Here is a 12,936-nt window from a genome sequence, read left to right on the forward strand (position 1 = left end):
AGATAATATCTGGAACAGAATTAAGTATGGACAAATAGATTGCAACTTTCCTTTGAAAAATCCATCTGAGGGCCTCATTTTCACCAAAAAGAGCCTTAAGCTAAAGGAGTCTCTAAACAATCAAACTGCCACTGAAAAAGAAGCTCAAAACAGACAAGAAAAAGGGATGAGGGCTGGAGGACGTGTGGAACTTGAATACTCTGACATAAAGGATGATCGGAAGCATGGAACACCTCGAACTCCAACACAAATCACCGCCAAAAAATACTTGCAAGGTAAGCATAATCCAAATTCAAGTTCTAATGGTTCTAATTTAGGTTTGTTCTTGGCAGATGGTCCTAATTTGAGAACAAATCATTTTCAATTGGGGGAGGATAATGTGATACTGAGCAGCATCAAGAAAGGAGAGCTTGAACCAGAGCATGGAGTCATAGATCAGCTTGTAGCCGAGGGAGATTTTTTTGTAAACAAAGGAGCTAAAGCTAATAAGTTCAAGGAATACATTGGCGTGATACCTACTTATCTATGGAACAAAGAAGATCGCTTGAGCCAGGCTGGAGAAGATGGATTACAAACCACACTGGTTTTAATTCAAGCTCAAGTAGATCAACAATTGGGTAAGTGGCTCAGTTATACTCTTCTTCCCTTACCTTTGGTTTTGTCCCAATGGATTTTCCAAATGAAGGTTTTTAAAGAGGCAATGGTGTCTACTTCTCTCAAGGCCCAATTGTTGATTCAAGAACTCAAGCCCAAGACAAATTTTGACCAAGAAGTAGAAGGGGCGTGGCATGAAGTAGTCTAAGAGTTATTCAAACCCTTGCATTTATTTCCTTGTAATTTTTGAGTTTGACTAGGTTTTATTCATCTTTTCTCTTTAAATAAGCTTGTAATCTCTTATGAGAACTCATCCTAGATTGGATCATCAAACTTTTCTCAAATAAAACTCTCTCTTTCTCTTATCAAATCTGGACAAAATTCTCTTGTCTCTTTGAGAGCGATTTGCTGCTTGTGCGGCATCTTTATCATCTCTCTACTCTCTATTTTCTCTTGAGAGTGAATCACTGCTTCTGCAGCACCTTTTCAGTTCTCTTGTGATCAAATTATACTCTGAACATCAACCTAATCTATTCATCTCTTCAAACAGAAATCTATTCCACAAACTTCTGTCTCTAATTTATTTCTTAAGCTTCTGAGCGCTGATCCTCCCAAGGATCACATCACACGTATAAGAAAAGTGTATTAAATGCCAGTCTTGTGGGTTTGTAAGGGTATGATCAATTGAATCAGACTAAGAATATTTAAATATTCCTATTGTCAAATAGAGAAAAATTTGAATAGTGTTCCCACATTATTGGATTATTCATACTTAGCCCAGATCTCTCGATATTGGGACCGAGCTGCCGTGGCTAAATGACTTTGCTCTCTGGGTACCTGTGCAGATCACTCTTCCTAATACTCCGACCCTTCCGGATTCCACCGAGCTTAGGTTTATGGCATAGAAAATGTGATCTTTCCTCCTCCTGACCACTCTGTTTCCAACTTCTTTGTGCTTGACAGCATGGCCTGTACTGTCAGATATGAAGAAACCAGGTGGCTCATCATGCCGGATTTCCCGAATCCAAATGGATTTAAAACCCGGTGTTATAAGCTTAGGCCGTATTGGGTTGAAGGTCTAATATGTGTCCTAATTTGATCCAAGAGGCCATATCTGGAAAAAGTCATGAACGCTACAGTCTACATGTAAATATGTAATTCGTAAATCGAATTTATCCCAAACACTATAAATGATAAGGATAAAAAGCTTTATCTGCTGTCAGAATTTGTCCAAGAAGAGAGTCTGCACTCTGCAGCAGTGTTGTATGAACTCCTCCTATTCAAAAGTTTTAAACCTGTAAATTTGTTATTTCCATACTAGTTACTGGATCAGAATTAGTTCATTAAATACTGAGATTTAAGATATCCAGCAATCGCAGTTTTCTTCTACCAGTATTGTTGAGATAGAATCGGTTGGTATTAACTATTGTTAGTTGGGTCGTTTTTTTTCTTTTTTAACTTTTCTTTTTTAACTTTTCTTGTCGCTGTCACTTAGGTTGAGAGATTAAGCGATTATGAAAAGAAGAGGCCCTATAATACGGAAAGAAACCAGAGCAATGCATTGAGCTGATTAAATTTAAAGCATAGCATCTCAGAGTGGTCGCTGGGGGTGGCGAAAATATCTTACATTACAGAAAAATATGTTAGTAGTAATAAAAAGATACAAACCTAAGTTTGCATTGTATCACATGTTAAAAACACCAAAGAGCTTCATCTTCTCCTATCAGTCGTCGTCAGAGAAGGTTATCTTAGTACCGGAGAAGGTTATCTCCTTTTTCTTCTGTTTGGTCTTAAAATAAATGCTAAATCGTCGAAGGCAATCTTGGTACCTGAAATATATCAAAAACGCTTAGTATACCCAAAAACTTGACCCAATGTGCTCTTGATAACAAAACTATAAAGGCAAATAGTTAAATCACTTACCAAAGCTTCTCTACATGGTTGTACCTAATTAACAAAAATAACAGCGTTATTCTTATGTTATGACATCAAAACTATAGCTATAAGGTAGAAAAACCAAACTCCATAATGGAAAATCAATTTACTTGAGTCGGAAAGGGTATGGAACGATCTCAGCTTCGCCAAGAAAAACGGCTCTACGATTCTTCTCTTCCAGGGCCTAACAGTATAATAGATTCAATCAGCAATCGTACTTTCAGATAACTACGTAGTATATTTTTTTTCATCAGAAGTATAACACTACTTTTCAAATGAATACTTAAATACTTTTCATTATTGCTTACTATATAATCTACTCTCACCTTTTTTGCTTCGTTAGCAGAAGCAAACTCAACAAAGGCACAGCCCAAACGCCTACCCCACTGGTCTACAGGAAGTCGAACACGAACAACTTTTGCAGCACTCCTGAAGTACTTGATGCTGTAAAGATGCAAGGATAAAATATCAGTCATGAAAAACTTGCTCCAAGAACGAAAGAGGAAATTAAAAGAGTGCTACTTACATATTTGTTATTCGAATGGAGCGAGAGAAATTGGAAGCAAAGAGCGTCTTATTTCTTACAGCAATTTCCTGAATTTTGAAAAACCAAGTGTGTTAGGACGACTCTAAGGAGAATAGGACTTAAACGCTAAACGTTTTCTTCTGAGCCTGACATCTACCTCATCAAAATCAGGAGTTTCATCAAGTCCTTCCACTGCCGCAACTTCTCCTATCACAAGGCTTTCTCGTCGAAGGTAGTCTTCGTACCTGGAATATATCAAAAAACGCTTGTGATCTCTCCATGTATACCAAAAAACTTCACCCAATGTGCTCTTCAAGATGCAGCTAGTCAAGTCCCTTACCTAATGTTGTAATCTATGCAAAACCTAATTAACAAAAATAATACCGTTAGTCTTCTGCAATGGCATCAAAACTCTAGCAATAAGTTACACAAACAAGTTTTCACCGTTCTTCGTTTGGAGGTTTTCGATGAACAACATCAAGAGAAATCTTAAGATCGTGCAAATATTCACCGTTCTTCTCTCGCAGTGCCTACAGTATAAACGATTCAATCAGCAATCAATACTTGAAAATTTTACATCACACACTGCTTTTTAAATGACTGCTAAAACACGTTTTTATCATTACTATAAATGAATTTCACCTTCTCTGCTTCGTAAGAAGAAGCAAACTCAACATAGCAACCGCACACATGCCTGCCCCTGGGGTCTACCATAAGTCGAACATGAACAACTTTTCCAACATCTTTGAAGAAATCGATGCTGTCAAAAACGGAAGGATAAAACATGAGCCACGAAAAGCTTTTGCTCCGAGAACGAAAGTGAAATTTTTTAAGGTGCTACTTACATATCTGATATTTCAATGCTCTCAAAGACACGATCAACATCGCAGTCAACAAAGAGCGTCTTTTTTCTTACTGCGGCTTTCTGAATTTAATAACCAAGTGTGTTAGCACGACTAACAAAAGGTAGAATTTATGCCCAAAATAAGTCATCTTTCGACTTTGTGGCAACGCGAATTTTCTTCGAAGCCTAACATATTTTGTACCTCAACGGGATCGGGAGTTGCATTGAGTCCTTTCATCAACAAAATCTTATGATCGTGCAAATATTCACCATTTTTCGATTCCAGCGCCTACAGTATACAAGATTTTATCAGCTAAAAAAACTTTTCGAGTCACTTTAATACGTTTATATCATCATTACAACAAAACTACTCTCACCCTCTTTGCTAAGTTAGCAGAAGCAAACTCAACAAAGCCATAGCCCACATTCTTTCCCTTGCTATCTACAACAAGTCGAACACTAACAACTTCTCCAACATCTTCGAAGAAATCGATGCTGTAAAAGTGGAAGGTAAAATATAAGTCACGAAAAAACTTAACTTCAGAAACGAAAGTGGAAATGTAAGGTGCTACTTACATATCCAATATTTTAGTTGTATGGGGAGAGAGATTGGCAATAAAGAGTACATCCTGAATTTAACAGCCAAGTGTGTTAGCACGACTCTAAAGGAGAAAATGACTTTGTGGCAACATTTCTGTTTCTTAGAGCCAGAAATATTTTGAACAGGTACCTCAACAAAATTGGGAGGTGTCTCATCTTCTCTAATCGGAAGGCTTACTCGTTGAAGGTAGTCTTCGTACCTGGATTATCAAAAACCCTTGTGACCTCTCCATGTATATAACTAAAAACTTCACTCAATGATAACAAACTTAAGGAAGCAGATAGTTAAATCCCTTACCAAACTTTGTGATCAATGCAATACCTAATAAACAGAAAACAATAGTGTTAATGTTCTGTAATGTCATCAAAACTCTAGCAATAAGTTACACAAACAAATCTCCGTAGCATAAATAAATTTACATGGGTGGAAAGTATGTAGCTCCCACATCATCAAGATTAATCTTGCGAACGTGCAGATATTCACCGTTCTTCTCTTGCAGCGCCTAGAGAGAGAGAAAAAAAAAAGATTTAATCAGCAAGCCTACTTTCAGATAACCACTTTTCAAACTACTTTTCATCATTACCTTAAACTACACTCACCTTCTTTGCTTCATTAGCAGAAGCAAACTCAACAAAGCCATAGCCCTTAGAAATACACTTGCGGTCTACAACAAGTCGAACACGAACAACTTGTCCAATATCTTTGAAGAAATCGATGCTGTCAAAATGGAAGGACAAAACATCAGGCCACGAAAAGCTTGCTCCGAGAACGAAAGACGAAATTTAAGGTGCTACTTACATATCTGATATTCCAGTTTGGGGAGAGAGACGGCCAACAAAGAGCGTCTTTTTTCTTACGGAAGCTGCCTGAATTTAACAGCCAAGTGTGTTAGCACTGAGTCTAACGAGAAAAGGACTTAAATTGCATAACAACAGAAAGTAAATTTATCCATAGAATAAGTCATCTTTGGACTTTGTGGCAACAGTTGTTTGTGTTATTAAACGCTAGAGCCTGACGTGATATGAAGATGATAATAAGAAGAAGAAGAGGTACCTCAACAAAATCGGGAGTTTCATCATCAAGTCCTTCCACGGTCTCCTGTTAGTTACATGAGTAGACATTAGACAATGGAACACAATTTGGAGATAAGAAGAACCAAGACGCTTAATCGAACATAAACTTGTACAAAATACACTATCTAACAAACAATATAAGACCTTCACTGAGATCAAATTAGGCTGATCAGACTTTGTCTCCAACATCTGGACGCTTCCTTTCGGTGTCTCCTTCTCCTCCGATTTTTGCTTCAGAACCGGTTTGGTCTCCAAATTATCTTCCGGCTTTCGCTTACGCGATGGATTAGCTTTGGCCATGGAGAAGAAGAAAAAAAGCGACGGGTTATATTTTTGCCGGGAATTCGACAGCAATAAGTTATGTAAATTACCCTAGTGGCTAGGACAAAATTTTGAGTTGGGCTTTTGTTGGTTCGGTTTCGATAAATTAAAGCATTGAAATCAATACGAAGTGGAGTAACCAAAACGGTTTTTAGGTGATAAATTTAGTTTTTTTTTGTTTCCACTAAATGCGCATAGTAATGTTTTTTTAAATGGTTTTATATGAACCAACTAAAAAACATTACTATCCCATACCTTTTCTTCTTCTCATAGATTACTTATACCATATCTAAAGACTTAGAGCACCTCCATTGGTGCTCCTTAGACAAAAATTGACCCAAAAACCTAGGTAAACTCATTTTATAAAAATGTTTTAAGCCCAAAATCGCTCCTTAGATAAGAAATAAAGGAGCTGTCTCTAACGCCACGTGGAGAGTGATAATTGGCCAGAGTTTTATAAATTTTTTTTTTTATTAATTTTTTTTGTTTGGGAAATCATTTCGTGGACTTAGAAAATTTTTTCGACTCTTTTACTTCTCTCTCTTTCTCGATGGCGGTTCTCTTCGCCGGAGCTGAAATCGTCGGTCCGACACGGCGGCGTCTTAATCTCTCTACAAATGATGACACCAATCGACATGCAAGGTAAGATTCCACTCTCGTAATTGCTTCTTGTTTAGGTTGGAGGTGAAATCGTCGATTTGGAGAAATTTTTTAGGGTTCGTCGATTTGGGAGAAATGATTTTCTCCGTTTAATTGATCTGAATTAGGGTGGTTTTTCGAACACAATAGGTGTGTGCGTGACTTCGTAGCAATCATTGACGCCGATTGAAGATTAATTTTGTTAATCGACTTTGTGAAATTAGGGTTCGTGGAATTGGGGACAAAGATTTCGAGTTTTTTTTGTTTCGGTTTGTGTTGTTTGGCTTGTGATATCGTTTAGGATTAGGTATTACGAATGATCAGTCGATTTGGTGAAATTTTTTGTTTGTGTTGTTCGGCTTACGAATGATCAAGTTTGTGTTGTTTGCATTGATTGTGTTCATCATCTATATGGGTCATGAGCATCGTTTGATTGTGTTCTTGTAATATGTTTCATTATTAACGTGTAAATGAAAGAGAGTTGTGAATGAGCTATGGTATGATATCGATCAACAAGCCATATACCAAATCGGTTGCTTGTAATCGGTTTCATTATATGGTTGCTATGGTGTGACCTTTGTTGTTTTAATTTGTAGTTTATTTTATGGTTGAGTGCCCATTTAATCTTGTTTTATGTTAAATGCACCGTTGCTTTTTGTTAGGTGAACAAGTTAAAGCTTCCATTGATAAGTTGTTGGTGTAGTTATTTCCATTGATAGGTTTTAACATTGATAATTATTTTGGTTTTGTTTTACGAGGGTAACATGATGGGACAAAAAGAAGATGGAGAAGCTGCAACCGGCTCTGCAACCAACCCTTTTTTATGAAAGGTTAGTCATCTTTTTCCAATGGAATTAACTTCTTAGTTACGTAGGATGGTTGGTGATAAATGGCTGTAGTGTTCAATGCATAGATGTGGTTAACTTCTATGACCGGTTTACTCTAGTAATCAATGCTTATTAGGTGTATGATATTAAATGATTTCTAACTCTTTAAAACCCATCATAAACCTTAAACTAAAACAGTACACTTCTATCTCTTTAAAACACAGCAATTTTCACAACAATCTCTCTAAACTTCTTCTAAAACACTAACTTCACTCCATAATGGAATCCGAAAGCCATTATGGTCCAACCGAAGGTTTTGTAAACCTTTTAACGAGCCAGATCATTGACCTTGGATCATCACAAGTGCCTGTGTTTGGTACTCAACCTTTTGGTGAATCAAGCCCAGGAGTTAAGCAATCGGTTTGATGACATATTACAAGGTCGAGCCCCAAAAGTGAGGTACACCGTCAACGGTCACAACTATAAGTTGCCTTATTACCTCACCGACGGTATCTATCCGAAATGGGCAACCTTTATACAATCCATTCACCTTCCACAAGATGAGAAAGCAACAACGTTTGCTAAACATCAAGAATCCGTCCGGAAAGATGTCGAGCGTGCTTTCGGGGTTCTTCAAGCCCGATTTGCTATTATTAAAAATCCAGCACTCATCTGGGATAAGGAAAAGATTGGGAAGATTATGAGGACATCCATTATATTACACAATATGATTGTGGAAAACGAACGAGGTAACCGCAGTCTGTACGATATTTCAGGATTCCAACAACCAGACGGAACCAGATCTTCACACGTTGATATGACGTATTCTACGGATATGCCTACAAATATCAACAATATGATCGGAAATCGTAACGAAATTCGTGATAAAAAAATACATGAACGTTTGCAAGCTGATTTGATGGAGCATAAATGTTGTTGTTTGAAAACGCTAAACCCTAAACCTAAAACGCAACATACTATTTTATGCTCTAGTCTTATACTTAATTAAAGGCTAAAACACATACCTTACCATTACCAATACTAATCAAGATAAGAAAATCAACTTTTAACGTATGGTAGTACTGAATACTATTGGATTTCATTGGATTCGAAACGGTTACTATTAGTTCGGTCTCCATTTAAACAAACAACGACTAAAACAAAAGTTACTATCCCATATTTTGGGTTTGTAGAACAGTAGAACTAGAAGTCGTTTCTTCTTAGATATGTTACGTTTTTGGTAGCGACCTAATGTTTCTTCTTCCCATATAAGAAAGTTTAGTATTATTAAGTACCGCTTTGTTTTTAAAGGAGAAAAGCACTTGGGTCTTATGTAAATTTTCTTGACGCTAGCTGTCACTGTTTGAGCGACTATCGAAATTGAAAAGCACAAGCCCTACAATACGGAGAAACCAGAGCATCGTATTAAGCGATTAAAGAAAATCTTACATTACAGAAACATATTTTACTGGTAATAAAAAGTTATAAGCTTGGGTTGCATTGTATCACAAGCTAAACACACCGAAGAACTTCATCTTCTTCTCCTATATCTCGTCAGAGAAGATTATCTTCTTCCCACTCCAATGAGGTGTTTCCTTCAGTCTCTTTGGGTCCGGTTTGGTTTCAAATTCAAGGCTAAATCGTCGAAGGTTGTCTTCGTACCTGAAATATATTTAAAAACCATGTGATCTCTTCGTGTATACCAAAAACTTCACCCAATGTGCTCTTAATAACAAATCTCAAAATGTAAATAACTAAATCCCTTACCAAAGCTTCTCTGCAAGGTCGTACCTAATCAACAAAAATAATAGCGTTAGTCTTCTGTTATGACACTAACACTATAGTCTATCGCATTAAGTTAGAAAAACAAATCTCCATAATGGAAAATCAATTTACTTGAGTCGGAAAGGGTATGGAGCTATGTCAGCCTCGAAAAGAAAAATCATGCCACGATTTTTCTCTTTCAGCGCCTACAAAACAAGCGATTTACTCAGCAATCCTACTCTCAAATGACTACTTGCAAATTTTTTTTATCATAAGTACACTCAAATGACTACTTCAATAACTTTCACCATTGCTTACTATAATCTACTCTCACCTTTTTCGCTTCGTTAGCAGAAGCAAACTCAACAAAGGCATAGCCCACACGCTCACCCCACTGGTCTACAATAAGTCGAATACGAACAACTTCTCCAGCACTCTTGAAGAACCTCTTGCTGTGAAGATGGAGGATAAAATACAAGTCATGAAAAACTTGCTCCAAGAACAAAAGAGGCAATTAAGGATGCCACTTACATATATTTCGGTTTAAAGTTTTCAGAGAGATTAGCAACAAAGAGCGTCTTTTTTAAGACGGCAACATCCTGAAATTAACAGCCGAGTTAGCACGACTCTAAAGGACTTTTATTGCATAACAACAAAAAGTAGATTCATCCTCAGAATAAGTCATCTTTCGACTTTGTGGCGACAGTTCTCTTATTAAATGCTAAACGAGCCTGACAAAGATAATAAGAACAAGTACCTCAACAAAATCGGAAGGTTCATCAAGTCCTTTCACTCCCGCATCTTCTGCTTGTCGAAGGTTGTCTTCGTACCTGGAATACCAAAAACTTCACCCAATGTACTCTTGATAACAAACTCAAGTATGCAAATAGTTAAATCCCTTACCTAGCAAAAGCTTCAACATTGTGATCTAGGCAATACCTAATTAACAAAAATAATAGCGTTAGTGTTCTGAAATGGTATCAACACTCTAGCAATAAGTGTTACATGAACAAATATTAAATTACTTAATTTGAGGGTATGGCGTCTCAACAACACGAACAACAATGTTGCGATCGTCCAAACATTCACCGTTCTTTTCCAGCGCCTACATAATGAAAGATTTAATCAGCTATCGTACTTTCCAATAATTACTAAAATACTTTTCATCATTACTATACACTACTCTCACCTTCTTTGCTTCGTTAGCAGAAGCAAACTCAACAAAGGCAAAGCCATTTTGTCTGCCACGGCGGGTTAGAATAAGTCGAACATGAACAACTTCTCCAACATCTTTGAAGAAACCGATGCTGTCAAAATAGAGGATAAAATATCAGTCATGAAAAACTTGCTGCCAGAACGAAAGTGGAAATTTAAGGTGTTACTTACATATCTGATATATTCTTTTTTATGGGAGTGAAATTGGCAACAAAGACCGTCTTATTTCTTATGGCAGCTGCCTGAATTTGACAGCCAAGTGAGTTAGCAACAACAAAAGCAGCGTCAACAAAAGCAACAAAAGATTCATCCCTTGAATAAGTCATCTTTAGACATTGCGTCAACAGTTATGTATCAGATATTTTAAAGATAATAAGAACATGCACCTCAACAGAATCAGGAATTTGATCAACTCCTTTCATCAACAAAATGGGATGATCGTGCAAATATTCACCATTCTTCTCTTCCAGCGCCTACAGTATTAAAGATTAGTCAGCTTCAGTACTTTCAAATAACTACATATATTTTTCATATAGTACTTTTCAAATTAAGTTTTTACTTTTTCATCATTTCTACAAAACTACTCTCACCATCTTTGCTTCGTAAGCAGAAGCAAACTCGACAAAGCCATAGCCCAGATGCTTGCCCATGCGGTCTACAGCAAGTCGAACACTAACAACTTCTCCAACATCTTTGAAGAAACGGGTGCTGTAAAAGGGAAGGATAAAATATCAGTCATGAAAAACTTGCTCGAGAACGAAAGTGGAAATTTAAGATGCTACTTACATTTGTACCATTTTATTTGTTTGGGGAGAGAGATTGGCAATAAAGAGTACATCCTGAATTTAACAGCCAAGTGTGTTAGCACGACTCTAAGGAGAAAAATACTAAATTCGCATAAAACAAAAAGTAGCCATTTTGAAGATAAAATAAAAGGTACCTCAACAAAATCGGGAGGTGTCTCATCTTCTTTAATAGGAAGGATCGGAATGCTTTCTCGTTGAAGGTAGTCTTGGTTCCTAGAATAACAAAAACCCTTGTGATCTTTATACCAAAAACTTCACCAAATGTGCTCTTAATAACAAAACTCTAGATGCAAATAGTTAAATCCCTTACCAAACCATGTGATCTATGCAAAACCTAATAATTAACAAAAAGAAATCGTGTCAATCTTCAGTATATGGCATCAAAACTCTTGCAAAACTAATCTCAATGACATAAATCAATTTACTTGGGTGGAGGGTATGCAGCTCCCCTATTTGCTGCATCAACAAGAAGAATCTTACAATCGTGCAAGTATTCACCGTTCCTCTCTTGCAGAGCCTAGAGGATAAAAGATTTAATCAACAATCCTACTTTCACATAACTACTTTTCAAAAAATTACTTTCATCATTACTCTAAACTACTCGCACCCTCTTAGCTTCGTTAGAGGAAGCAAACTCAACAAAGCCACAGCCCAGTTTCTCATCCATGCCGTCTACAGTAAGTCGAACACGAATAACTTGTCCAACATCATTGAAGAAATCAATGCTGTGAAAACGGAAGGATAAAATATCAGCCATGAAAAAACTTGCTCCAAGAACGAAAGTGGAAATATAAGATGCTACTTACATATCTGATATTTTAGTTTGGGGATGGAGATGGTCAACAAAGAGCGTCTTTTTTCTTGCGGCAGTTTTCTCACCAAGTCCTTCCACTGTCTCCTGTTACATGAGTAGCCATTTTGGAGATAACAAGAACAAGATGCTTTTTTTTTTACGGCAATAAGAAGAAGATGCTTAACTAAACTGAGCATAAACTTGTACAAAATATCAGTAGAATATATATAACTTCCAAAAATCATACCTTCACTGAGATTAAATTAGCCTGATCAGACTTTGACTCCAACAACTCGACCCTTCCTTTGATCTGCTGGACAGTATCAGCAAATCCTTTCGTTGTCACCTTCTCCTCGGAAGTTTCCCTATGTTCCCTCAGAACCGGTTTGGTCTCCAAATCATCTTCCGGCTTTCGCTTACGAGATGGATTAGCTTTGGCCATGGAGAAGATGATGAAAACAGCGACGGGTTATATTTTTGCCGGGAATTCGAGTTGAGAGCAGCAATATAAATAACCCTAGAATTCAGGAAGAAGGTATATGTATTTTTATAAAAACAAAAATCTGGTTTGGGTCGGGCTTAAATTTGGTTCGGTTTTGACAAATTCGAGCACTCAAATCGTAAGGATAGAAATCAAAAAGATTCATTGGAACCAAATTCGATTTTGACAAACAAAGATGAAAATCCGAGTCCCACAAAATCAAAGAGAGCACACACAAGTTATTATTATTGAGCTAGAACTACACGAATAGAGACCCAAATCTACGATGATGAGAAGGTGAAAAATACCTGGTCACCACCTGGAAAATCGCAAGCAAATCATCCGAAGTCATTGCATTTTGCGATAGTGCACGTGGATAGTGAATTCCGGCGCCGGAGTCTACGAGATTGAACTCTGATAGTATGTGTATTCGGAGTAATTTCTTCCAGAGGAAGAGTGATGTTTCCATCTCGAGAGATTGATTGACGAAGAAGAAGCAGAAGAAGAAGACGAGTAT

At 37.1% G+C, this 12,936-nt stretch overlaps 2 protein-coding genes across 2 annotated transcripts; both read right to left on the reverse strand.

The window, feature by feature from the left end:
* Window positions 1-2,169: 2,169 nt before the first annotated feature.
* On the reverse strand, window positions 2,170-5,873 carry LOC112085042 (polyadenylate-binding protein 4-like). The gene is made up of 20 exons (XM_024154008.1): window positions 5,718-5,873; window positions 5,554-5,598; window positions 5,299-5,366; window positions 5,100-5,217; window positions 4,920-5,002; window positions 4,798-4,821; window positions 4,630-4,699; window positions 4,476-4,528; window positions 4,277-4,394; window positions 4,102-4,188; window positions 3,901-3,980; window positions 3,698-3,815; window positions 3,500-3,585; window positions 3,396-3,419; window positions 3,213-3,300; window positions 3,056-3,123; window positions 2,856-2,973; window positions 2,640-2,713; window positions 2,518-2,541; window positions 2,170-2,423 (listed from the first exon to the last, which is right to left on the reverse strand). The coding sequence occupies exons 1-20, from the start codon at window positions 5,871-5,873 to the stop codon at window positions 2,318-2,320; spliced, it is 1,608 nt and encodes a 535-aa protein (XP_024009776.1). The 3' UTR covers window positions 2,170-2,317.
* Window positions 5,874-8,779: 2,906 nt separating this feature from the next.
* LOC18007892 (polyadenylate-binding protein, cytoplasmic and nuclear) lies at window positions 8,780-12,890 on the reverse strand. Its single transcript, XM_006391211.2, has 20 exons — window positions 12,728-12,890; window positions 12,186-12,455; window positions 11,952-12,043; window positions 11,753-11,870; window positions 11,571-11,662; window positions 11,456-11,479; window positions 11,280-11,358; window positions 11,126-11,178; window positions 10,930-11,047; window positions 10,726-10,812; window positions 10,511-10,581; window positions 10,314-10,431; window positions 10,150-10,229; window positions 10,028-10,063; window positions 9,882-9,954; window positions 9,656-9,723; window positions 9,459-9,576; window positions 9,257-9,330; window positions 9,128-9,151; window positions 8,780-9,022 (listed from the first exon to the last, which is right to left on the reverse strand). The coding sequence occupies exons 2-20, from the start codon at window positions 12,378-12,380 to the stop codon at window positions 8,905-8,907; spliced, it is 1,638 nt and encodes a 545-aa protein (XP_006391273.1). The 5' UTR covers window positions 12,381-12,455; window positions 12,728-12,890; the 3' UTR covers window positions 8,780-8,904.
* Window positions 12,891-12,936: the final 46 nt, after the last annotated feature.

This window comes from Eutrema salsugineum, unplaced genomic scaffold (genome assembly GCF_000478725.1).
Source record: "Eutrema salsugineum unplaced genomic scaffold, Eutsalg1_0 scaffold_9, whole genome shotgun sequence".
NCBI lineage: Eukaryota > Viridiplantae > Streptophyta > Magnoliopsida > Brassicales > Brassicaceae > Eutrema > Eutrema salsugineum.

Excerpts from the sequence above, each read along its gene's own strand:
- LOC112085042 (XM_024154008.1), bottom strand. The coding sequence starts at position 5,873 with ATGGCCAAAGCTAATCCATCGCGTAAGCGAAAGCCGGAAGATAATTTG. Across the intron at positions 5,367-5,553 it reads AAACTCCCGATTTTGTTGAG|GCAGCTTCCGTAAGAAAAAA; the intron begins GTACCTCTTCTT and ends TGTTAAATTCAG. Across the intron at positions 3,420-3,499 it reads AAACCTCCAAACGAAGAACG|GTTTTGCATAGATTACAACA; the intron begins GTGAAAACTTGT and ends TTTGTTAATTAG.
- LOC18007892 (XM_006391211.2), bottom strand. The coding sequence starts at position 12,380 with ATGGCCAAAGCTAATCCATCTCGTAAGCGAAAGCCGGAAGATGATTTG. Across the intron at positions 11,871-11,951 it reads CAAACTAAAATATCAGATAT|CATTGATTTCTTCAATGATG; the intron begins GTAAGTAGCATC and ends CCGTTTTCACAG. Across the intron at positions 9,152-9,256 it reads CCATACCCTTTCCGACTCAA|GTACGACCTTGCAGAGAAGC; the intron begins GTAAATTGATTT and ends TTTGTTGATTAG.